This window comes from Homarus americanus, unplaced genomic scaffold, assembly GCF_018991925.1.
Source record: "Homarus americanus isolate GMGI-L3 unplaced genomic scaffold, GMGI_Hamer_2.0 scaffold25467, whole genome shotgun sequence".
Classification (NCBI taxonomy): domain Eukaryota; kingdom Metazoa; phylum Arthropoda; class Malacostraca; order Decapoda; family Nephropidae; genus Homarus; species Homarus americanus.
In genome coordinates this window covers 6,384,754-6,412,112 of record NW_024732867.1, presented here as the reverse complement: position 1 = coordinate 6,412,112, position 27,359 = coordinate 6,384,754, and the positions used below count along the sequence as shown (strand labels likewise).

Here is a 27,359-nt window from a genome sequence, read left to right as displayed (position 1 = left end):
TTATTCAAGTACAGCTCCTCCCCAACTTACGATGGGGTTAGGGACCCAAATCCAGGTCGTAAGTTGAAAATGCTTAAATAATACATAGAAAATCTAAAATGGGTGTCTCTTTTACTTCTCAGCACCACAAAACTCTCACTTTTAAGCTTGCCAGCCATTTTAAAGTGAATTACAAACGAAAATTTCGTCAGTACACAGCGCAATCACTGATGTTGGGACTCTAAAATACGTAATTTGTCAAAATTTTGGTACGACTGTGGCGGTTGTATGTCCGGGTGGACATAAGTCGGGGAGGAGCTGTAGAAGTATAAAAGTATCTCATTCATAAAGTACTCAAGTACTGAAAGTAAAAAGTAACAACAAAATTATTATTCATCTCAAATACTAAAATAAGTCCACAGTAAATTATAAAAAAAACTAGTTAACTAAAGATAAAAGTAAAAGACACGTAGCATTACACGTTTATTTGGTAATCTTTATATTGAGAATAATCAATAACTGATTCTCAAAAATATGGCTGTCCTATCAGGATCTGTTGGGCCTAAATATAAGCCCGGCATGACTAAACAGACGCTCACTAGCAACAGATGCAGGTAGTGGGGTGTTAAGCTTGAGAGATAAGTCACATAATGTTGGGAAAGACATCAGTCGCTCCATTCCGTCCTCTGGTCATACCAAGTAGCTATCAAGCTCCTTCAATTGAGGAGTTTGTGGATGAATGTTTCCTCTGTAACACCGAACAAGGAAATGGCAAAAAGGGCGTCTTGTGGACTTAAACCGTTGCTTGGGTAAATAGATGGAGCAGTAAGAAAGAATGTACAGTATGTGATTGGTCCAGACATGAAGAAATGCTTGTGATTGGTTTACTTCCAAGTTTGTCATGAATCCTGTAATTGGATATTTAAAACTATTGTTTGTGTAATGCAACGAGTAACGACTTTTATTTTTCTCAATTGTATTCGAGGAAAAGTATTAGAAAACCATGCTTGATCTTGTCCACAGCTTTGTAATGTCAAAATGCACAACTTTACCACATAAGTACAAAGTTAAAACTGTACCAGAATATCTGTAGTGTATTTGACGACAATAATCATATGCTGTCTTCCATCTTGTCATGTGGAATGATGCATACATCAGCCTCTTCCCAGCCAGAGTCCAGCTCTGGAAGTCTCCCTTTGTTACCATTGTCAATGTACAGTACAATACAGTACAGACATTTCAGTGACCCATTAACATCCTACCTAGTATGATCCTGACATTAAGAGAATGAAGAGGACATTGCATCTTGATCCAGTTGCAGAAGAGCACTTCAAGCAAGATTTTATTCTGATGGCCAGGTGTTCACATCCTTACCCATTTGTTTATCAAATCTAATATTTCTGTTCTCGTCTGGGTCACATCTTTCCTGGCTTGCTCACTGTCATTCAGAGATCCTTTGATATACAGTAGGTGTCAAACAAGACATCAGAGTTTGTCATGTCTGCAATGAGTCTCTTTATTAACACAGATTTGCAAAACTCTTAAAAATTTGATATACAGGGGATATCCTTAATCTTGACCTTCCTAACAAATGCTTAATGTCAACTATGTATGTTGAGTCCACTACATAATCCCAATTAACTATCAGGGCTTTTGCAGTCATCCTCAGAGGCTCTTCACCAACTCCTCACCAAGCAAATATTTATCAGGACTGGACATTAGATCATCGTTTCCAGAGGGATAACTTGTGTCGGTGATATCAAACTTGGTCAAAATCTTTGTGATGCCATATGGCAGCACAACACATAATGCTTCCAATATCTTCCCAGGCGGTAGCACCTCTCCGTTTGGTAGCTGCCTACTACCTGTGCTTCAGGAGGATCCTCAACATGTCCAAATTATTTCATGTAGTGTCCACCACTTAATCATGGTGTGAAATTCTTGCATCACATCCTACTTGGATGAGCTCCTTTTAGATTATTAAATGCTATTACATTCTTGTTTTTATTTTTTATTTTTGCAATAATGTTACTGATTCCTAAATGCCTATCATAATTTATATTTTAGGATTTATTTCTAATATGGAAACAATCATTACTTTTGTCTTTACAACAATAACTTTTAACCCATATTCTTCACCTTTTCCCACTAATCTGTTAACCAGTCTTTTCAATGCATAGCATATAGGCAGTCCCCAGGTTATATACAATTCCGTTCCTACGGACGTTCCTATAATGGACGCATATGGACCTAGTATGGGTTAGGTCGGGATCATAGGGAACTGCCGATCTCATTTCAGGACTCGGCAGTGACCGACTAGGTACGGAGATCTGCTGCTCCCTGCACTTGCATGGCGGTTGTGTGGTTAAGCTGTAGTTATGGTACAAAAGTGGACAGGGATTGTTTCCAGTGTTGCTTAATGAGGCAGCAGTAAGAGTGAGCTGTGATAGTTAAGAGCAGGTGGTAAAGGTGAGCAACTTATGTGAGTGTGGAGGGACGGGCAGTAGGCTCTCGCACTCCACATGCCACGTGTGGCAATGTGGAGTGTGAGGGTGGTGTGCAGTTGAAGGTGGTGTGTGGATGTGTAGAAACGAGGGTGGTGAGTGGAGTGCGAGAGTGGTGTTTGTGGAGTATGATGGTTGTGTGTGGGTGTGGACATGTGGAGTGTAAGATTGGTGTGGAGTGTGAGGGTGGTGTGTGGGTGTGGACATGTGGAGTGTAAGATTGGTGTGGAGTGTGAGGGTGGTGTGTGGGTGTGGACATGTGGAGTGTAAGATTGGTGTGGAGTGTGAGGGTGGTGTGGACATGTGGAGTGTAAGATTGGTGTGGAGTGTGAGGGTGGTGTGTGGGTGTGGAGGTACTGTATAATAAATGAGGGTGGTGTGGTGTGGATTATGAGACCTGGAGTATCCTTATTTGATATTTACGAGGGTAATCCTACTTCACAGGTACTATGCTAGTCATCCATCATCACGCCAAGAAATAAGAAGAAAAGCTACCAGGGACATTACATCCAATATGGACTTTCCTACATTGTGAAGGCTGGCACAGTACTACCTCACTGCATAATATGCCACAATGTGTGAGGAAATGATTCCATGAAACCATTTCAGCTAAAGCAGGATCTTGTAAAGCTTCACCCAGGGTTAGCTCAAAAGGATCGCACATTTTTTTAACAGAAATCTGATGGTTTGAAGAGACTGAGGCTGGATGGCAGTGGATCCATCCAACAGACTTCAAAGGCTACCACATGCATCGTATGTAATTGTTCTGCATATAGTCAAGAATAATAAGGCCCATACAACTGAAGAAACTATGATCAAGCCATGTATCCTAGATAGTGCAAAACTTCTCAATGATGATGCAGTAAACAAACTGAAGCAAACCCCGTTGTTTAATAACACTATCAAGTCACGGATAGATGATATGGCTCACAACATTAAAGATCAAATGATTGCCAAGATAAAGTCATCAAAGTACTTTGCCATTCAATTAGATGAGACCACTGAAATGGCAAATCTTTCTCAGCTTGTTTTTGCCTGATATGTAGATGGTCAAGACATCAAAGAGGACTTCCTGTTTTGTCGTCCATTAACCACGACAACCAAAGGAGAGGATGTGATGGAACTAATTTCAACTTTCTTTGATAAAGAAGGACTACTATGGAAGGATGTAATCGGAGTGTGTACAGATGGTGCCCCAGCAATGTTGGGGTGTCAATCTGGATTCTTGGCACTTGTCAAACGTAAGAATCCAGTGGTTGGGATACACTGCACGATTCATGGAGAAGCTCTTGCTTCAAAGACATTACCAGCAGCCCTGCTTGCTCACCTAGAGAACATCATCAAAACAGTCAACTTCATCGAAGGGTCAGCCCTGAACACGTGCCTTTTCCGTGAACTGTGTGAAAACATGGATGTTGAACACCAAGCTCTTGTTGTTCCACACACAAGTTCACTGGCTGTCAAAGTGCAACAAGCTCACTCGATTCTATAAGCTTAGTGAAGAAGTGAAGACTTTCCCGGCTAATCACAATAAAGACGAGCTTCTTACCAAGATGGACATGCCAGAATTTCAGGCTCATTCGGCATACTCGGCAGACATCTTCGAAACTCTAAATGAGCTCAACTGGAAAGTGCAGGGTCGTCAGAGCAACATCATCCACCAAGCAGACAATATAAATGCATTCATTGCAAAACTGCAACTCTGGGGAAGACGGATTCAAGACGGAAATGCGACCCAATTCCACTGACTTTCTGAAGTCATCAGAGAAGATGTTATCAACCAGGTGCTCAAGGCAGAGATGAAAAGAGCACCTTAACTCCCTCATTGAAAAGTTCCAGCGGTACTTCCCAGAAATAAATACCAATCAAATTACCAAGGCTCTAACAAGGGATCCATGCAGATGATGTCCCTACAGAGCTCCAGGAAGTTTTGGGAACTCAAACACAACTCTTCAGCAAAAGATGAATTAAACTTTCTAAGTCTAAGATGTAGATAGTACACAGCCTTGTCTTACTCCCTGTCTAACTTTGAACCAATTGCAGTACTGTACAGTACTTTTCTAGTTCCTTTTCTAAATCCATTTTGATCTTAAGACAACTCAGTGTCTCTTCTAAATTTTATTCTACTTAACCCATTAACCCTCTCAAACACGAGGTAAGTTTTAAGTTTTCCAGTTCCAAGATCACATCTCTGAGGCCCCCAGGGTTGACGAAACAGTGCATTGTGAATATATATTTTTTTGTTTTGTCAATTTCCCCCAAAACTTGTTTTTATTGTCATAAACCAGATATATTTGGCTTCATAAATGATTGCTCTGCAACATAAGAAAAAAAATACAATTAATGTACAAGATAGCTACTTTTCGTCACTTCTAATAAACATGAGAGAAAACATACTGTACACACCAATACATTCACAACCTGCCAGCCCAAAATTGTCTTAACCAATTATTAAAGAACCACTGTATACACTGCTAGAAGCAGAATTTTATGAGCTTTCCAATGTAGTAATCAGTTTTCTGACATGACCAATATTTTTTGAGAAAACAGCATAAAAACCGACTCTCAAATGGTAATATATATATATATATATATATATATATATATATATATATATATATATATATATATATATATATATATATATATATATATATATATATATATATATATATATATATATATATATATATATGTTGCATCTTGTAGCCAACACTATAATGAAAAGAATGGTATTGATAAAATTCATGTAAGTTTCAATAATCATCCTCTTCCAGAGACTTTTTTTTGAGACATTGTCACTATAACGAGGTTGTACAGCCTGATACAGTAACGGTTTTTGAAAACTAAACATTTTCTCTGTACACATGAAAAAAATATTACATTACACAACCAATACTTAATTTTTCTAACACTAAAAATAAATTATTTCAGGGAGTCGGGTAAGCACTGTAATCCAGGAGTTGAGGCAGCCCGCATGGTCTGATTGCCAAGACAATACTGTGCATTTATTATTCCGTTCTTCCCTTCCTATGGGCCTCGAGAGCTGACGCCAATTAGTTTATTTGATAGAACTTACTTGCCACTATGACGTATCAAAATTTGACGCAATTTTGTCTAAAACTTATTTTGGGGTGAATTTTTTAAAGTTTGGCAAGTCGATTTGTGTCACCGTGAAGTTGGTCTTATCATATGATAATGCGCGAGAGGGTTAAGCATTCACCGGTACTGGTAAAGGTTATACAGTACAGTGTCGTGTTGCATCTGTAACAAAGCGTGTTGACATTCGGGTGTTCGTTGTTGAGCGGCGGAAATTGGACAGTGATTACATAAGAGCATCAAGATCGTCTTAGTGATGCGAATGTGCAAATCGATGTAGGATTTTTAACATTATTCACGATTGAATATTCAAAAACACTCTACTGACCCGAGGAATAAGCCGGGAGGTATACAACCACAAAATCATTGCCATATGACAAGATTTATCCAGAAAATTTTAAATGAGATGCATACTGTACATGGCTGAGATTGACCATCCAAAGGTTGATCCGAGAGTGAAGTAAAAAAACAAATTGAGACAATCAATCAGGCACCATTGCCAGTAGTAAACCAAGTCATATTATCAGTGCCACAAAGTTTTTCTTTTGTGTGTGTTTTCTCAGGTCCAGAAATTGCGCTTACAATCCACCATTCATAGGGAGATACTGTACAGTGTATACAATGATAGTACATAGAGATATATTCGTTGATGAGAAGTGGAAAAAAGAACATAAGTAAATAATAGTTAAAAAAGAAGAAAAAACAAACCGAGCTGTCTTGAACGACATTTATTGCCGCCACAAAGAAAGTTTCCGAAAGGACTGTGATTGTGCATATGATCCACCATTCATAGCGAGATACATACAGTGTACATAGTGATAGCACATAGAGATACCAACAACTCATTGAGGAGAACTGGAGAAAAAAAAAAAAAAGTCAAAATGTCTTGGACGGCAACACTGGACGATTGAGGGTGCCACCGAGGTCAAGACCAGCAGGGCAGCTAAGTGATTTTTTTAAAATAATACTGTATTAGTCTGTCATAAAGGCATGATCATTCACACATGTCAGTTCACTTAGACTAAAATTAGTAGATGTGATTATAAAGGAAATCATCCCAGCGAGAAGTAAATTTCTTCGTTCGAAGAAATTGAGTGTGGGAGTCCGGTGAGTGTCACCTGACAATGAGGCCGATGTATGAAGGCAGCGGAGAGTGGCTTTAAAGGGATCTTGACGCAAAGGCCCTGCCACCAGGGCTTAAGAGCCTTAATAGACAATGCAGCAATGCTCAATCCTAGCCGCCTCCTCGTCAAGGGGGGACTTTTAACTATGGAGACAGCAACTGGAGAAATGAGGTAACGCCAAATGACGTAAATAACCGCGCTACTCTTTTTTGTAGAAACTCTGAGAGATAATTTTCTGTTCCAACAAGTTAAAGATCCGACTCATCACAGAGGGGAGCAAAAATCCAAGCCACAGGACCTCATCATAACTAATGAGGAGGGTATGGTGGTCAAGCTGGAACATCTGGCCCCCGTTGGCACCAGCCACCACATAATGTTGTCCTTCATATTTAACTGTTACAGTACGTCCATGCTTTACGTTGTTTCGGTACTACGTCGCTAAACTTTAGAGACCAAAAATTTGTTTAACGTCCCGGTGATCTGATAACACGTACTTTTGCGTCGTCGCAGACTACATTTTCCGGTGCATCACCCGCTCTCGTCTGGCCGCTCTACACTCTCCTGGCTTGGCCAGAGTCTCAGTGACTCACCAACCTCCTCCTCTGCCACCCTTCCCCGCTCCCACCCTCCTCCGCTCCCAACCTCCTCCTCTGCCACCCTTCCCCGCTCCCACCCTCCTCCGCTCCCACCCTCCTCCGCTCCCAACCTCCTCCTCTGCCACCCTTCCCCGCTCCCACCCTCTTCCGCTCCCAACCTCCTCCTTTGCTCCCGCCATCCGCCTCCTCTGCTTCACTACCCACCACACACTCGCTCTACCACCTCAGCCCATCGGTGAGTACCTATACAAACTTAGTAGTTGTATATGTATTCACTATTTTCTATAGAAATGGCAATGACTTTCTGTATATGTAGTAATGTATTTTATGGGGCAAAGGGAGACTCAGGAACGTAACTCCTGTATTTTATCTACTTCTTACAGGAAAAGTTGATCCGCTTAACGTTGATTCATATAACGTCGCGTTTTTAGGAATGTAACCCCTACGTTAAGTGAGGACTTACTGTACTTGGTTCATGACAAAACCAGGCCAAGGTTCAAATATTATAAGGGTAATTACGAAGGGATAAGGGGTATCCCCTGGCCTGATTTACTAAGGTATAAGAATACAGACACTACACTGAATATAATAGCCAGCAAAGTGAACCATTTGATCAAGAAATATATATACCCAAGACCAAACCCAGAACCCTTAGGAATACAAGGAGACCGCTACACATGAACCATGCAGCGATCGAAAATGTTAAGAAAAAACTCAGAAATTCAAGATGTCGGTTAGGACAAATGATGAGCAAGACAGGAGGATGAGGATATATGCTAGATCCAGGAACCAAGCAAAGTCAGAGTTCCAGAGCTCAAACGAAGTCAAGTCAAACCCAAAAGCATTTTAACGCTACACAAAGTCAAAATTAAAAATGCGAGTGAGAGTATCAGACCTGAAGGTTAAAGAAGGTAGATACGCAGATTCTGACCAAGACAAAGCTGAGGCATTGAACAGCTTCTTTTCCTCGGTGTTCATAAGAGAGGATGCGAACAATCATCCTGAGTTTGAGGACGGTTGGTTCGACACAGCGCTGGCCTACATTGTGTTCTCAAAAGAGGTTAAGAAAAATAAATTGTCAAAATTAAAGGTTCATAAGAGTCCCGGCCCTGAGATGGTGCATCCCAGAGTACTTAGAGAATTGTACAACAAACTTGCCGAGCCCTGGAGATCCTGTTCTGTAGATGCCTGGATGAGCAAAAGGTCCCCAGTGATTGGAAAATGGCTTATGTGAATCCTATATTCAAGCAGGGAGATCGTTACTCCACGATTAATTATAGACCAATGAGCCTGACCAGCATAGTGTGTAAAGTACTATGGAGTTTTATGAGCAATGCCATGATAGAACATCTACTCGAAACAACCTTGTAAAGGACCGCCAACATTGTTTTATGCCGGGATGCTCCAGCTTAACACAATTACTCAAGGTACTGGATGTTTGGACCAGAATTCTGGAACAGGGTGGTAATATCGACAATATATACCTAGATTTTGCCAAGGCTTTCAATAGTGTACCCCATGAAAGGCTAAAAATTAACCTGGAAGGTTACGGTAGTCAGGGAAGTGTCGTAGCTCGGAGATTTCCTCTATGATCGCAGCAGTGTGTGTGGTGATTAATGGCACGAAATTGTCATGCGAACCCGTGACAAGTGGGGTACCACAGGGTAGTGTATTGGGCCCGATGTTGTTAGTTTGCTTCATAAATGACATGCCAGAAGCTATACACGCCTCCATACTAATGTTTGTGGATGATGCCAAGTTATTTAGGGAAATTAAGAACCAAACAGATTGTTAAGAGCTGCAGAAAGAACTCTGTAAGCTTCTAGAATGGTTGAAGAAATGGCTGCTAAGATTCAGTGTGAAGAAGTGTAAGGGGATGCACCTGGGGCGTACCAATAGTAAGGGGGCGTATCATATGTCCCAATGGGACGAAGAAACTACATTACCTGGTAATTGAGACTGAATGAGAAAAGGACCGAGGTGTGTATATTGACAATGAACTGAAATTCTCGGGCCATTGCGAGAAGGTAAATCAGGCAACTAAATTATTGTCTCATAAGAAGGTCATTCAGATATCTAGACGGTCCGTCCCTCGTAACGATCTTCAAGAGTGAAGTGCTTCCCCATCTGGAGTACTGTCACCCCGTTGGACTAAATTAAAATGTACCCAAATGTACAAAAGTCGGTTACATGAATTCTCGACCAATATTTGACTAGTATTTGAAAAGTAATTTAATTTGAGTTAATAGATCGCGTGCATGTACCGAGGGAGCGAGTAATTACCCAAATGTACCCAAATGTAGCCGCAATGAAGTCAAATAATGGTTCTACATGAATAAATCGGACTGTCAATCACTTCTCGACTGGTATTTGGTGTCACGAAGTCACAAAAAATTGGTAAACTTAATTTAATCTGAGTTAATAGATCAAGTGCATGTACCTAACCTAATCTAATCTAATCTAACCTAACCCAACCCAACACAACTCAGATTAAATTAAGTTTACCGATTTTTTTGTGATTTTGACACCAAATAATAATCGAGAAGTGATTCACAGCCCGATTTACGCTTGTACGACCATCATTTGACTTCATTGCGGCTTTATTTGGCTACATTTGGGTAATTAGTCGCTCCCTCGGTACATGCACGCGATCTATTAACTCGGATTAAAGTAAGTTTTCCAATTTTTTGTGACTTTGTGACACCAAATACTAGTCGAGAAGTGATTAGCAGTCCGATTTATTCATGTAGGACCATTATTTGACTTCATTGCGGCTACATTTTGCTACATTTGGGTAATTAGTCGGACCGACCCCGTCTGGTCCCCTAGATATGCTAGGGACTGTCAGTTGATTGAAAATGTTCAAAGCAGGGGAACTTTTTCAGTGAGAGTTGTGAACTCTTGGAACAATCTGCCAGAGAGTGTTGTGAAGGCACCGAGTGTGAGCTCTTTCAAGACCAGACTTGACCAACACTGGAGCAGGTTCAGGTACATTCAGGAGCCAGTACATGCCCAGTACTTGCCAACAGTGCGAGAGACGTGACCGATCATTTGGTGAAGAGGATAAAAGAAAAAAGTAAAAGATAAAGTAGTATTGTAAGTGTTTTACCCCTCTAGTGGTAATGCGTTTATTTCTCATCAGTCATGGCTCTGGCCCGAGACACACTTCCATAATAATGCTAAATAAAATTCCTAACAGTAATAAAAGTACGGACCAACTGCCTGAATAACTGCTGTAGTAGACTGATGTGGTGAAATAAAAAAGGAATTATAAATTAATCTACATTGAAATACTGTCGGACTTTACTGTATGTGATTATAATGTACAGTGCACAAAGATTATAAGCCGGCTTCTATAAGCTGTGGCTTCATATATAAAATTGCCGTAATTCTATATCTAATACATGCCAAGTGGAGGCTGACAACTACCTCATAATGGGGCTCCGTGACCTCATACTACGACTGACCCTTTCTTCCCTAAACAATGTGGTACAATAGCACTAACCACTGGGGTAGTTAAGACCGTCAGCTGGGACTCAACAGTAATTCACTTGTTTGTTTAAGTAATGCCATCTACCGGAAGAGCATCACAAGACAACCATGGCGGGAACTACCCCATTATTACAGATATAAAACATAATAATGTGTACATACCGAGGTTAATGGCAGCTTCAGTACAGCAGAGACCAGTGTTACCTGAAGCACCAAATATAACGACCTTAAGACCGTCCATGACTCCGGTCCCTCAAGTAACACAAGTAACACTGGCACCACCTAGAAACAAGATTGGATTTAATTAATTAATACCAGATTTATATTGTAATAATGTATCCAAATAATATATACTAAGATAATAAATACAGATATAATATAAAGAACGAGTATTTCTCCCAGTTATATATTAAGCTGTACTGCTAAATGACATTATATATTATACCAAGACAAAAGATAAAGCTTAATAAAACAAGATATATTTATTAGGTATCTCAAACTGAATAGAATGAATATAAAAAAATAAAAAATAAATAAATAAATTCATTTAAATACATCTTGAACGTCAATGTTTGTAGATTCATTCCGTCGTTCCGTTCCTCTATGCCGTTCCCCCCAGCGCTCCGTTCCTGAACAACGGAACAGTCAATTGAACAAGGGAACTGTACAAGGTCGAGAGCAGAAAGCTTAATAAGCCTTAAAGTAAGCTTGGTGGTCTCGTGTGCTGGTGGTGGGCGCGGTGTGGCATGATGGCGGGCGGCGGGGCGGCGGCAGCGGCCCTGTCATCAGACATAAGCCGCCGCAACCCACAGGACGAGTACGAGCTGATACAACGGATCGGCAGTGGCACCTATGGCGATGTTTACAAGGTGATTCACTATCTTATATGATGTTATTACCTGTGTGGTGAATGAGGTTGTTAAAGGTCACATATGGTGGGGTGTCAGGAACCTCCACAACTGTCATTACTACTGTTTGTGTGTCTCTGTCAGATGGTAACATACACTCTTATTTCACCCTCTTATTTACATTTTCCGTGAAGTGTGACTTTAATTTTTATGATAAGATTATTGTCCAGATTACCTGTACTCCTGAACTAAACTGTAGGACATTTTACCCTACAGGATAATTTTCTTGTCTAAAAAAAAAAAAAAAAGGTAAAAAATTCTAAGAGGAAAATGTTTTGCATAATTTCACTTACTATTTTGGGGGTAAAATTTTTGTTTGTCATCCCTGTAGTTAGATATCAGAGAAACTAGTGATTTCCATCTGATATAAAATACCAAATAGTTCAAAACATCAAAAACCATCGAAAATTTTCTAGTTACAATCAGTAGTTTTGACAATTCTAAGACACTTTTCTTCAATGGCATTTCTGGTGCAAATTACATATAAGGGAGATATGTAACATTTTATTCTGTATATTTGTACGTGGCGGTACACACCAGAACATCGGGCAACTGTGGAGCTCCCCAGTTAGGTTAGGTTAAATTCAGAACTTTTTTCGGTGGTTTTTAATGTGTTTTGAGCATTTTTAACCTTGATATTTATAGCAAATCTCTAGATTCTGAGATGGGAGGGAGGGAGGGGGTTTATCTCAGAAACTATTGATTTATGTTAGAATTGAAGGTCAAATTCCTTCATAACACATCAAACACCATCAGAAAAACATTATTTCAACTTTGATTTTGTATCGTGGCAACAAGTGAATATTTACCAGGTTAAGTTGGGTAAGTTAGGTGTGGTTAGTTAGAGTTGTTTATATTATAGCAGTAGCAGGTACAGTCAACTGTGTGAGTGGTTCCTTTTGTAGACTGGAATTATTTTGGTAATGTCTGTGAACAGCACTACCAGCAGAAGTAGTTGTTTGGTTTTTTTATTTTTTCAACAGATGGGTTAATACTTGTTTTAACGTCCCCACCAGTTTCTATGAAAAGAGTTAAGATTTTGCTAATTGGACTTTAGCTATAGGTTATGTTCCCTTTCAATATTCTTGGATAGCCATTATTTTGGAGGTAATGTCCAAAGTTGAATTAGTTACCGTAAATACCCCTCTGATAAATCTGCCGTGTTGCCAGGTGTCGTCTGTTGTGTACAACCGACTCGCTCAGTCCAAGCGTACTCTCACGTCCACTAAAAACATAACAGAAAGTACTGGTACTTACTTTGATATCTGGTACCAGTGAAAGCAACTTTGATGAAGCGTCATAGTGTAAATTTATGTTTTTTGTGGACGTGTGAGTAAGCTTGTACCGAGCAGGTCTGTTGCAAACAAACAAACATGGGTGATTCGGCAGATTATTTGGATGAGTATTTACGGTAAATAATTAATTTCTTCGCGTACAAGGCAGGTAGAGACATCATTTTAGTGTCATGTGATAAGTTTTTCACCATTTTTCTTTGTCAGGGTCATCACTGACTTCTGCCTTTTACTTTTCACTTCACTAGCTCGACACTAGACTGTCTTTTAGGGGCCACTTCACACAGAAAAACTAAAGTTTTGAGAGTACAACACCAGATGATGGGTGGGGTGACTCATTGTGCTGCAGGAAAAGGCTTGCAAGCAAGCCACCATAGCCACTACCTGCTTACTGTGAATTGCAAACTTGTGAATAGCAAAGGTCTACTGTAGTTTGCATGTAGCGAGTAACGATTTTCATTTTTTTTCAATTGTATTGGAGTAAAAGTATTAGAAACCCATACTTAAGTAAAAGTTGAACTACTAAAAATTTGAGTACTTTTTAAAAAGTAAATACCCAAGAATTTTACTTGAATACAGTACAGTACTCAAGTAAATTTATTTAGTTACTTTACAACTCTGGTCTCAAGGTGTGAAGATCTTGAAAATGCACCATATGGAATTATGAAGCATTTCTTCTGTGATAAATTGTTTTTATATTTTTCAAGAATTATTACTAACATTACTTTATTATTATTTTCAGGCAAAACGTCTCATCACCAATGAGTTTGCTGCAATCAAAGTTATCAAGTTAGAACCAGGTAAGGTTATTGTTTTAGTGATTGTAATGTGGTACTCTACTGTACTCTACTCCTCTGGTTTGGAGATGCTTGTTCATGTTATTCAGAAGGTTAATCTTACATTTATCACTTGGAGATACAGAGACAAGAACTGATTTCTGTATAGTATACTCATTAATATGAAGTGCACGAGATATACAAGACCTATTGATTGATTGCCTTAAATGATAGTCACATACAGTACAGTACACTATGGTACAATTTTAATTTACATACCTGTGTTAGAATTCAAGGAGTCATGATGAACATTGGGGCTAAATTTTTCTAACAAAGTGATATCTCTGTTAGCTGGAACAATTGATCCAGAGCACTTTTGGGAATGAGAGATTTCCAGGTAATGAGACGACTCAGGGCCGGAAAAAATCCCTCATCCCCGAAATTTTCCGGATAATGTACCGGAAAATGCGCCTGATTATTGTATCTCTAACCCCGAAAAAAACTCCCCCATTCCCAGAATTTTCCTGGTTTCTGGAAAATTTTCTTGGAATTTTCTGGAAAATGTGCCCCTCGGAAAATCGTTCCTGAAACTGGAATTTTCCCCAAAATTCCGGCTTTGGGAACGATTTTTCGAGAAAATTTCAATTTCGGCTAACGGAGATATTACTGAGTTTGGTCATTCCTTCCTCAGTCATAGGGAAGGTGAATATCTAGTGCATTGGGTGAGTCTTGTTGCTGCCACTGGAATGTTCTAAGACTGAACACAATGGAGGAGTGACCAAGTACAAGTTATGTGTTGTAACTTGCATTGTCATAATTTTTTTTTTCTGTGTAGGGGATTTAAATATAATAGAAGGTGGTTTGTTTTATGGTACTGTACCTGTATAATTTTTACTTACTATTTCATACTGCAGTAATTTGTCAGTAAAGTATCTTTTTCTCTTCTTACTTCTTTGTTTTAGGGGATGACTTTACAATTATACAGCAGGAGATCTTGATGATGAAAGACTGTCGGCACCCAAACATAGTGGCATATTTTGGGAGCTACCTCCGCCGGGACAAACTTTGGATATGTATGGAATTTTGTGGAGGCGGATCATTGCAAGATATTTACCACAGTAAGTATGGACCATCTTCATAGGGATTTAATCTAATACAGTATTATTGTGTCAGGAAGTTGACTACAGTATCAGTAAAATGGAAGAGTGAAGAGTCAAGTAACATGGACTATGCTTAGTATGTCTTCACTTTGTTGTGTACAGTTTCATGAGTCATCTACTGTGCGTGACTGGAGGATTGTCATATCACTAAGTAGCTCAATCTGAATTTCGAATAGTAGACATTGTGAAGAACATGGTTGATTATTTTTTGTTCAAAGACAAAGTTGGGGAAAATATTAACACCTGGTGAGTTTGTGTTTGGTTTCCCATGTCTTATGTCCTTGTGAGGGGAACTTGACTATAGTATAGAACTCTTAGCAAACTTAGACAGGCTGCATACTAATCAAACAACTTTACTGTGGTCCAGAAAGTTGCCAGGCTTTTGCAGAATGCCATTTTTTTTTATAATAATAAATGGTGCACGGAGAAATCGGACATGTTTACAAATCAGATCAAATGTGTACATGCAGGCTGAGATAGTTTGAGCATGTGGAGATAATAGATAAGACCAATTGGATCAATGGGTGTATAAGCCTAAATGTGGAGGGGAGGAGAACCAAGGTAGACCAATAGTGACATAGGGGGAGGTTGTAAGAAATGACATTAGAGATAAGAACTTGACGAGAGGCTGCAAGAGACCGTGCAGCATGGTGAGCTGCCATCAGGCTAACCCACATAAGCATGGAAAATGACTGTAAAATGATGATGATGTTTACACTTAATATTTAGTATTGGTCAAATAAAACCCAAAATTAGAGGTACAGTCTTGTACTAAATTATCCCAGATGTTATTTGTTCTTACATGGGACATGCGAGGATGTTCATCTGGTTAAAGTTTTTTTTTACTTAAGAGGATATGGTTTTTATTTTATAGCTTTTTTCTTAAGTTTTACGAGATATAAAAGCTACATTATAAGATTATTTTGATCCCAGTGCAGTACAATTTTGATAATTTTGTTTTTTTCATTCTAGATAAAAGATGCACAAACATAATCCTTTCAAAAGAAACTTGCTATTTATACTGTACAAATTTCTTCCATTTTTACTTGTTCATGACTATAAGTAGAGACTACAGTAGTAAATTTCTAATAACCACTTTAAAATTTCAGTCATTGGTCCACTACAAGAGCGCCAGATAGGTTACATGTGCCGAGAAACACTAAAAGGTTTGGAGTATCTTCATCACAAGGGCAAGATGCACCGTGATATTAAGGTAAGAAAAGTTGTTATAAAATCCTTTGACACAATATATAGACATATGTGTGAAATAACTTGTTCCTGATGTAACAGAGCTTCTATAATTACAGGACCCAGGTTATATCCATGGCATTAGGTTGAGTTTTAACTTACTGTATTGTATATTAGTGGTAGTAATGAAATGCTAACGAAGATCCTTAAACAGTATGTTGTGATATCATATATTTTAGAAATAACCTAAGGATAAGTTAAAAATATATAGCTACTGTATGCTGTGATTTATATAATTTAACTTAACTATAAAGTGATGTCATATATGTTTGGCAACTTTCTTTTAGGGAGCCAACATTTTATTAACGGAGAATGGGGACGTGAAGCTGGCAGACTTTGGGGTGTCGGCTCAGATCACTGCCACAATTAGCAAGAGGAAGTCCTTCATTGGCACACCATACTGGATGGCTCCTGAGGTTTGGTGGTAGCAATTATTATTTTTTCTCCAATCATGCAAGCCCTTACCCCATGTGTGAGGGTAGTGTGAGCCTATGTGTATATAAGAGATAAATACCAAAAATCATATTGTTCTTTGAATGATGTTACAGTAGTGAATGAAGTTATGTACTGTATCACATTTGGTGCAATGTTTGTTTTGGTAAATCCAGTTATCAGCTTCATATTAAATAATGTCCAGCTGCTGAATATGTCATTGAGGTTATAAACACAATACTGTACATAAAATAAAGTTGACCTAAAGTAATATACATGACACAGAAAATCAATAAATAACATTTGTCTTAACATAGAAAGTCAGTCATATTAATTGCTAGATTATCCATGAATTACGGTGTATCTGGAATGAAATTGAGCCGGGAAAAAATCCAGGAAAACTCTCCATTCCGGGCATGGGAATGAGTGTTCGAGGATGAAAATTGGATGCATTTTCCAGAAAAATAATGAGAAATTATCTCCAAACCTCTCTGTTCTCAGTCTGGGAACAAATTTTCTGAAAGTTTCAAGAGATTGCATCATGTTCTGAACATGTTCTCACATGCCAGGTGCATCGGTGGCCTAGTTGCTTGGGTAACTTAGGCCGTATGTTTACACGATTAGGCTGCATTTACACCCAGACAGTCAAGTCAAGTCAATCAAGTCATTTGACTTGACTTGACTTGACTTGACTCAATGCTGTTCACACCGACTGAGTCAACCTGAGCCAATCAGGACTCAGTACCCAGACTGATTTCGAGGAGGATGGACGCATATTCTCTCACTGAATTAGCGGTTTTGTTGTGGATTCGGCGTCGTAAACGTAAGAGGAGGACCCAAATCTGGATGCATGAACTCTAACACCAAAAGACCCAATTTTGGAAGCTTCAGTCATTTATTCCCAGACTTGGTGAACCATCAAGACAAATTTAACAATTTCTTTAGGATGACAGTTGAAAACTTCAAAAAGCTGATGCACCTGACTGGGTCTTCCATAAGGAAAATGACTACTAACACTACTGCGGACTTGGCGTGACTGATGATGAAAATGGGCCCAACCCCATCTGTGACTTGACCTGACACATTGCGATGTGACTTGACCTGACTTGACTCATCTGGTGGGAATGGCTTCTGAGAATACACATTGGAGTAAACGTGCATTAGAGTGGCGATTCACGATGAGTCATGGCTTGACGTGACTTGACTGGCTCGGTGTAAATGCAGCCTTATTCAGCCATCATTGTAGAAGGCTGTTCCCTCGCTAGCTGCTGTTTCTGCGTACATTACTGTACCAGAATACACTGGGCCAATAATACAGTGTTAAAGCAGTGTTAAGACATAAAAAGTGATGACATTTACATACTCGTATACTGTCCAGTACTGTCAGTGTTAAAGTACCATTACAGTATATCTTGTTGAAATGTTAAGTTTAAGGATCTTTTATTGAAACAGTTCTGTAGAGTATTTACTGAGGTTCATTATGGTACCAAATTTATATCTCTCTAAGATAATTAGAACAGATGCTGAAAAAAAGACTAAACTTTTTTGGTAGCCATAAATACCCTGTACAGTATATTCGCCCCTCGGCCTTGTGCCACAAAAATACCTTCCATTGATGGCCTGTATTATATACTGTATATGTTTTAATATATTTATTAAACACGTTTAGGTAATGTATTCAGGATTATTTTGGTCATAAAACTGTGTTTCTAGCTTAAATAGAACTGATTTTATAGACTCCGGTGTAAACATTTCTTATGTTTTTCATAAAAAATTAAGTCTCCATCATTATATTGTGCCAAAATATTTTGTTTAATGACCTTTATTGAAACGGTCTTGTAAAGAATTTATTCAGGATCAATATGGTACCAAATTCAACTCTCTTAACACAATTGGAACAGATCCTGTGAATAATAGTTTACAGTGTACGTCTTTTTGCGAGCTTGTGACCGCAGCCTAAATGTAATGGGAGAGAGTTTGTCCATTTGAGAAGCATAGTTTAGTAATTTAAACTGTCTGGAAACTTTCTCCAGCACCCAGAAACATTCTGGGGATGTGCTAGTGTCTGTCCATGTGAGAAGTGTAGTTGAAACTCAAAAAACTTTCCCAAGTGCCTGGAAATCTTTCATATCCAGCTAATGTGGATATCACTGTATCTTATACTTGTAAAATGTAGTGAAAGTAATACTGTAGTGGGTTTCATAACTCTGACAGTTTATTAGGGGAGGGTTTGGATTGGTCACACTGAAGACTAAGCCATTGATACACAAGGAGACAGAGCTGCTGGTACCACGCTCTTTTGTTTGGTAGCCATTCTGCTGCTGAGTTGACTGGGGTGCCTCACTCAATGACTGGCCACATAAAAATAAATAATAATGGGAAAATCCTCTCACAAATACAGGGGGTTAATCAGAAACAAAATGTAGTATTAAAAATGTTGAGTCTACCCTCAAGTCTACACACACACACACACACACATACATATACAATACAGGTAAAGGAAATTACTGTCTTTAGAACTATTGGCTCCCTGTCCTGGCTGCAAAAATGCTGGCAACTTTAAAACTACCTTCAGACATTCTTGGGTATTTCCAGGGTGTCATCCGCGAATAATAGAGAACCGCGAAATAAAAATCCGCGAATTATCCGGGCGTACTGTACTATAGTTACATATGATTGGTAAAAACTCGAGTTTGACCTTATGATAAAATACCTTATTAAAAGTGTTTTTGGGGAAATTATTTTTAATTTCATTGCATACAGTGTCCTATTGTTTTTCAGGTTGCAGCAGTAGAAAGGAAAGGTGGTTATAATCAGCTGTGTGATATTTGGGCTGTTGGAATTACAGCCATAGAGCTGGCAGAACTTCAGCCACCAATGTTTGACCTGCATCCTATGAGAGCACTCTTTCTCATGTCTAAAAGTGGTTTTAAACCTCCAACACTAAAAGACAAATCCAAATGGACACAGAATTTTCACCATTTTGTTAAGGTGAGTTGTCGTATTAAGAATAAAAGGAAATGCATTTAAAAGATACCTCATAATAAGCACATTGCATACATAAACACAGGGAGCAGCATTGTGTGTGGGATTGAGTGGAGAACATGACACTGAAGGATTTGGGGAAAGATATGTTGTTGCTGGTAGTGAAGTAAACCCAAATTGGGACCTTGTTGTGGAAAGTGGTTACTTCAGCAGAACTTACCTTTTATGTCGGTAAGAATAATTGGATGACCATTATTTAAAGGGAGACTGAGCATCATCCTCTTGTTCCAGTTGCTCCACATGAAGTAGAGAAAGACCTGCAAGTGAAAAACTTATTCTCTGGGAAATATCAGATAGACTGAGACTTAAAGTTGACTTACTCATTTACTATTGAGAAAGAGAGAGGGAGGGGGGGGGGGTGAGAGAAAGATTATTGACATTTAATCGATCTTCTTGATTATTATAAGCGTTACAGTAACTATAATTATAATGTAAGTTTCTCATTTGATCATAAAATAAGATAGAGACCAATACAATATGTGAGATTTACTGTAACTATTACTTCTCTGTCTCAGCTGGCCTTAACAAAAAACCCCAAGAGAAGACCAACAGCTGATAAGTTGCTGCTGCATCCTTTTGTTGCTGCTGATCTTCCTCGGTGGCTGGCTGTGGAGCTCCTGCAGAAGGCCCACAATCCTCAGCATTCCTTCCCACCAGAGTTGGAGGTGAGATATAGTAAAGTCATTTATCTCTTGGTTTTGTTTCACTCTGTGTTGACATCTCTCTCTGATAACCGACCCAAGACAAGATGGTGACTCAGGGAAATGCACCAAAGTGTATAGTTTGAGTGGGGCTTTCTGTACGTATTTACGGAGTGACTCGGAAGTCTGGAGCTAAATATGAGTAGGGTGTTGGACTTTGACAATCAGTGCTTACATATTTTCTAAGTTACTGTATTTTAAGTACAGTACAGTACTCTATGGACTTTGATAAAATTTACTTCTTTCGTTCTGGATTTTTTCTAATATACTGTATATTCCTTTCCTTCTTAATACAGTACAGTATATTATCCCTGTGGCATCGGACATTTGGATTTCCAAAGGATGTATTGTAAAATCTTGATTAGGTTTATAGAATTTTGGGGAATATGGGGCACATTTTTGGGCAGGCAGTCGGTAATTAGAGTAAATGTTTTCCTTGGCTTTGAAGATAAAGTTATTAATCACTGGTGATGTTTTGATACTTCCCTGAATCAAAATATAGTTAGAAATAGGACTCTATATATATGTCAAAATTGGATTGAGAAAATATGATATAGACTGATAAGATTAGGTTAGTGTATGAGTACTTAGTTATTTACTGAAACAAATTCTCTCCTAGGCTAGTTTAAGAGTGTGTGTATTGGGTCTTTTAAGTTCTGTATAGTATAGTATTAGAATTTTTGTGTACAGTATTTATCAGTGTATATCTTTAACGTTACTATGGAAGTAGTTAATAGTGATGAATTCATCCTTAATATGGTACTTCCCCCTAGATTGATGAAGAAGGTGCCGTCACCAATGTTCCTCAGAGAATAACCTCAAGAACACCAACAAGACCTAAGCAGAGAACCAAGTCAGAGCTACACAGTAAGCAAACTTGGCAGTGGATGTTTTTATATTTTTTATCATTGTGGTACAAGGATGATGGTATATCTTCTATGGGGGGTATAACTACCACAGTTATTAAGAGTTACTGTGTCTGCTGAGTCACTGATGGCTAGTAGTACAACACTGTACTGTACACCAAGTGACACTTAACAAATAAACTTATGACTTACATTTTATGGCATTTCTTACATTGAACTTTATTGTGGATGGTATTGTGGGTTAGAATGCAATAGGTTAAATTCAGTGACTCGCTGATGTGTATTTATAATATCAATTTGCCATAAATCTGTTTGAGAACTTTATTTTGGATCATTGTAGTTAGCCTTGACCCTTGAGCCCATGTGATTATTCCACTTTTGACAATAATATAAATATATATATATATTATTTCAATGCAACTGGTGATGTATCCAGTGCAGTACAGTACTGTACTTATTTCTAACATACGCAATTGAATGCTGTGAGATTGTGTGGTTAATATAAGATGCTTGCCATTGTAATCTCAAATACTCATAAGTGTGGCAAGTAGGTTTCTTTTATTAACACTTTCAGGATCGCCTGAAATTTATTTAATGAGCCTGTCACTCGCTCTGTTCGTAGTCCGCAGAATGATCAGAAATCACCTTGAAGATATTTTTTCCCTTGCCATTTTGGCGACTAAACTGAAAAGTGAGTGTTTATTGTTGATTCTTCTTTGTGTTGTACATACATTATTGTATCAGTCAGTATAAAATGCTCATGGCAAGAAAGAGTAAATCATGCGGAAGACAATCGTGTAATCAGAGCAAATATAATGAAAAATGTAACAGAGTTACAGATCAAAAAGTAAAAGTAAGTATTGTAGTTGTTAGGAGTGCAGTCGCTGAAATGTTTATAGAGTACATACATTTTTTTTCCTTGCGAGATTTTTGTCCAAATATTTTTAAAGATTCTTTTTATGACGGATTATTACTGTACGCAACCCAAGGAAGAGAAATAGACCAGTTAGAAGTTTCTGTGACAAAAACTGAAAGTTTGGCAATAATATTTCCACTTATCACTCAGAAGAGGTAGGCCTTGACTGAAGCACGATAATGGCGATGCCGTTACGAATATGTATCAAATAAGCACAATATATTTATTATAGTATAGTCTCGGTTTACGCTGTCAATTAAACCCGTGGAGGTCCGCATAAAACGAGAAACGCGTAAACGAAATAACAGAACATATGGGATTAATTGAAATAGAGACTGAGCCGACCCCCAAACTACGCTTTTTCCGACACAATACCTACGTTGTAGTAAAAATAACATTTTAATTTTATGATGGTATGCACACACAATTAATATTTAAGAGAAATATCAATAATATTAGGTTTTTTAACACTTTCGTTAGTAAAAGAGATGGCTGGGTACACGGGGATGGGGGGTTGGTTCTGAGGCAGAGGGCAGATTATTGGCCCTCACCTGTATCACTTGTATCACTATCCACCACAGAGGCTTGCAGGGCCTCTTTGTCAAACCTCTCAAAGTCCATATAAGTCCATATCCTCACTATCACTGAACTTGGGCCGGCTGTGGTGGGTGAAGAACTCGGTAATGTTTTGTTGACTGGGCGACCTAGCGCACACCCTGCCCGTGCCACTTCCCTTGTAAATGATGGAATGTACCGTGTAACTAATAATTGCCGGTCTGGCCAGGTGCCGCGTAAAGGAAATCCGCGTAAATCGAGACTATAGGTATACTGTAATTCACCATAACCATATGTATGCTTCTACTGCACTACATTTAACTATCACATTTATTTTTCCAAGCTAGGCCTATATATTACGACATGCTTTTGTGTGGTATTTGCGACTATTGTGAGTAGCCATTTCACCAACGTCTCATAAATTCAAATATATTTCACTATTTCATTTTAAAGATTTCAATACACAATACTTAATCACTTCATAAGAATAAATATTGAGGTTGCAAGAGATAAATATCTTGGGGTAGCGGCGCATTTTTAAATTGGGCCGAAGACCAAGGCACTCGTTGCTTACTGAGGCAGAAGCATTACTGGCATTAGTTGTCTGGTACTGCCTGGTCCACCGCACATAGACGGGTTGCCATCTAGCCTTATGACTTGTTCTGCGCAAGCGAGTGGTGGGGGCAAAAGTGGCATTAAAATTTGAAGTGATTCAACCAGAAACTTTAAGAGAAAAAAAACGCCATACTGTACTGTACTGGCGTGTCTGATCATGAGGCAAAAGTTTCATTTACAATAAATCAAAAGGCCACTTATGAGTGTATGATTCTGAGTGTTAAAAGTGAATACAATACACTCATAATTTTCATGTGCACTTGTCAAATCCTAGGTGGTTGCTAGTGTGGTTTTTGAAGTTCATCTGAATTTTAGGAGAATTTATCAGCCTTATCATAGATTGACATGTTCCTTCACATTGTACTTAACGCTGGAAGCATCCAGTTATTCTGACTTCATCATCTGTGTTTTCTTCACATTTAAACTTCACTCAGGGATTGTTTACTGTCAACCCCAAGTGAGGAGACAGCAGCAGCCTTTGTGTTGCTTCCTTAACCTTTGAGAGTTGCACACTAGATATTTTAGACTAAGAATATGGAAAGCATTAATGGTTTAAATATTTAAAAGTAAATTTTCTTGCATCTTCCTGTTGTGAGCCTGGGAGTTACCATAGTAATTATCTCTACATCAGGCTAATATAAACTGACTCAGTGAGAGTGTTGATAAGGAATGATAATAAATATAAAGAGGCTACACGACACACATATATATAAACATTGACAAACTTGTTTTTATATTTTAAGTATGTTTTTTGATGAAAATACTGGGAGCAAGATTTACCAAGCTTTGTTTCCAAGTGAAATTACTTTTGTTTTTCAGTAGTTTATGAAAGATTTCACCCATATAATTAAGTCTTAAGTACATTATATTTAGCAAATCCAATGTTCAATAATGAAACTGACAATATTCAATTAATCCAATGCTGCTTAATGAAAATATAACATACGGGCCGGGAAAAAAGTATAGATTGTATGCCTTCTTCAGTCACACTGACCAACACCTACACATACTTCAACATCTTCACCATTGTTTTCAGTGGAGTCAGTGAACTTTGAACCCCCCCTAGTCACAGAGTTGAATGCTGAGCCACCGCCTGCCAGGTACCCAGTCGCGGGACAGCCGTGGGACTCTGCTATGGAAGTAAGTTTTCATCTGTTTCTAAGGATACTCCATAGATATATAAATGTTATAACTTAATTGGGAAATAATATAAGTTAAATTTCTATCTTTATGAATGTATTTCTACTTTTCTCTTGCTCCTGTGTAGGGTGATTCTGTGGGTAGGGGATATAGGAGGAGGAGTAGTGACTGGTATGTGTAGTATAAGATAAGGAAAGGTGAGAGTAACACACACACACACACACCTTGCATATGTATTATACAAAGGGATTTTTACTTATAGATTAACATCTTTTCACAATGATTGGTAATTTTGTTGTCCTGTAAGAATTGGATGTGAGTGATTGGTCAAGCCACATGGTACAGTATACACTGCTTCATGTCACTTCAGGAAAGGATGGGTGACTGACCACTCTGAATGACCAGGTACTTCACCATCAGTGTGAAGAGATTTTCATAATGAACAGTACAGTGATAAATATGGTTATAGTGTAGGGGCTTCTGTATGTATGTCGGGTCCTGTGGAAATAATGTGCTAATTTTTTTACTCGTCATAATTTTCAACCTTATTATATGTGGATTATGAAATTGTCTTTTTTGATGAGGTTAAATGTCATTTTAAGGTCACCAAATGTCACCCCCATAAATTGATTTTTGAAAACCCTGAACTGTGATTTTCTGCTTGACAATCTTCAATAGGGTAGAGTATACCACTTCAAAACACAGCTAGTAATGATCTTTTAAGGACACAGTATATGATTACTAGAGTACAGTATGTTAGAAAACTAAACTAGCAAGTGGAAGAATTTGATAAAAGACAACAGTTCCCTTCATTTAAGGTGGCCTGTAGCTACATGGAGGCAGTCCTGACTCTGTTGTTCTTTATCTGTGCTGCCCTCCAAGGACTTTGGAGCTTAAATCTTGTTTCACTTGAAATTCTCTTGTCACATTTTCTTTGCATGTGACTGGTTCAAGTGCCGGGTAGCACAGATGGTCCTAGGCTACATTGCTCATATGTACAGCCTCAAAGAATCTGATCTAAACGTATGGCAAGAGTTTGAACATGGAAATTTTGGTGTAAACAAAACCCAATTGCCATTCTGTAACATCAGGGTCGACCATGCAATAAAACTGTAAACCATATGATGAAAGTCAAAGATGGTGTGGGTTTCATAACACTTAACCCAGCAGTTTTAGCAAGATTCTTCTTAACACTCCTGAATTAACCTGCCTGACTTTATTTGTCCTTGATATGGTAGATATCACTCCTTACAAAAGGACAAAGTAATATGAACTGTTCCTTGCAATTGTGAACCAACAGACCTGTAATGTACAGAAACTTCTGAGTGTCAGTGAGGAATATAATCCTTTCTGCAAGGACAACAATGATATTGTTAATATTGTGACCCATGCCTTCATCATGCCAGACACTATCAAACAAGATATCCGAAGAGATGATGAGGCAGACAAACAAAACTACACAGAGCTCTTGGAAAAACATGTGGTGCCATCCAGCGTCTGGGACAAAATGACCAAATTAAATCAGTTATCCTGGAAGGCTGCATGCGAATCAGTGAAAGTAACCCCACCTTCTTGTGTAATAGAAATGAGAGAGAACAGATCCCTGTTTGCCAGACTAGTTATTGTTGCAAGGTCTCGCTCTGATGTGAATCTAGAAGCAGCCATCGGCTTGCACGATTTCACTTACATTCCAAGATATCTTTTTTCCCCTGACTGTCAGGGTCTGTCCTTCCTTGTGTTGACAAAAGTAAGTTAATGGTCATTCTGGAAGCTTTGGGCCAATCATACAAAATATACATTAACTAACAAAGACAGAGAATCAAATAAGAATCAGTGGAAGGGGCCCCTGCTAGAGAATCCCCAGAGCCCTTATCATTGATGGCATGGCATGCAATACCTTTGAAAACTTGTGCAGACTTTGTAGACCAATGCATCTGTACTGTAGTCCATAGAGCCATTAACTACAACTCACTTCATCTGATCTTTTATTGGTATGTTGAACCACAATCCTTGAACAGACCACAAGAAACCTTCATTATGGTACTGACACCACAGCTTAAGGCTATCAACTGCTGTACAGACACAGCACAGATATACAGTAGGTCCTAAGCAGCTACAGGACCATAGATGGTATATTTGGCTAGAAAAGTTCTCTCCTATTTTGAAAATGGACTCCAACATCTGGTGGTTTTTGCAGAATATGGAATCCATTCACACCATAATGATGTACAAGAACTGTCCAGAAACCTCAAGGAAGCAGACACACTCATCATATTATATGCCCTTCATGTCTCTCGAGGCTGTCGTCAAGGCTACGCAACACAAATCATGTCACCCGACACTCGTGTGTTTGTTTTGGCTGTGCGAAGACAATAAAAAATTGTAGAGGGTGCGTGTGTGATAGTTGGAACTGGAGAAAAATTATGTACAGTAGCTAAAACAAATATCTGTGCATACTTTGTGGGAATTACTGGGAAACAATATGAGACCATGGACAATAAATTTTGATATATGAGGGCTGACACTAGTCACGCGTAAAATTTTGGAGCGTATCGACCCCCACCTGCACACAACTTAGCATCACCCATCGGCAGCCTGTGTAGTGTGTATCCTCAAAAACCACTTTGTGCCATACACCTCAGTCAACTGCTTCCTGGAAATCCATCCTCTTCTCATCATGTGCCTTCCTTGACACATATCATAACTTTCATTAATTTGGTAACAAAGGGGAGTTGCTGTGCATTTAAGTTAACCAAGTAAATACTTTTGTTAAAGTCTCATTTTAATTATGTATGTAACAAAACCTTTACAGGAAGGAGAGGTGTCGCTGGATAATCATGATGTAGCAGAATCTTGGATGGAGAATGATCCTGATAGTGAAGTTAAAACCAAGTAAGTCTTCTGTTAATAC

The 27,359-nt window shown here is 38.6% G+C and overlaps 2 protein-coding genes across 17 annotated transcripts in view; one reads left to right on the top strand and one right to left on the bottom strand.

Annotated features, from left to right (window-relative positions):
* LOC121869169 (methylglutaconyl-CoA hydratase, mitochondrial-like) overlaps positions 1 to 11,081 on the bottom strand; it is a 50,571-nt gene extending 39,490 nt beyond the window's left edge. Inside the window, exon 1 of one of the 5 annotated variants that reach the window (XM_042370378.1) lies at positions 10,957 to 11,081. In XM_042370378.1, coding sequence (XP_042226312.1) covers positions 10,957 to 11,035 — 79 coding nt within the window. In that variant the 5' untranslated portion in view covers positions 11,036 to 11,081. Of the gene's footprint in view, positions 1 to 10,731; positions 10,931 to 10,956 lie in introns of those variants that run through there. The other 4 variants (XM_042370375.1, XM_042370374.1, XM_042370376.1 and 1 more) reach the window with 4 other exon arrangements.
* Positions 11,082 to 11,358: 277 nt separating this feature from the next.
* LOC121869168 (mitogen-activated protein kinase kinase kinase kinase 5-like) overlaps positions 11,359 to 27,359 on the top strand; it is an 84,059-nt gene continuing 68,058 nt past the window's right edge. For 6 of the 12 annotated variants that reach the window (XM_042370369.1, XM_042370366.1, XM_042370367.1 and 3 more), the window contains exons 1-10: positions 11,359 to 11,663; positions 13,737 to 13,794; positions 14,733 to 14,888; positions 16,040 to 16,143; positions 16,466 to 16,594; positions 19,392 to 19,601; positions 20,171 to 20,320; positions 21,130 to 21,223; positions 24,345 to 24,448; positions 27,261 to 27,340. In XM_042370369.1, coding sequence (XP_042226303.1) covers positions 11,541 to 11,663; positions 13,737 to 13,794; positions 14,733 to 14,888; positions 16,040 to 16,143; positions 16,466 to 16,594; positions 19,392 to 19,601; positions 20,171 to 20,320; positions 21,130 to 21,223; positions 24,345 to 24,448; positions 27,261 to 27,340 — 1,208 coding nt within the window. In that variant the 5' untranslated portion in view covers positions 11,359 to 11,540. The remainder of the gene's footprint in view (positions 11,664 to 13,736; positions 13,795 to 14,732; positions 14,889 to 16,039; positions 16,144 to 16,465; positions 16,595 to 19,391; positions 19,602 to 20,170; positions 20,321 to 21,129; positions 21,224 to 24,344; positions 24,449 to 27,260; positions 27,341 to 27,359) is intronic. The other 6 variants (XM_042370373.1, XM_042370371.1, XM_042370372.1 and 3 more) reach the window with 4 other exon arrangements.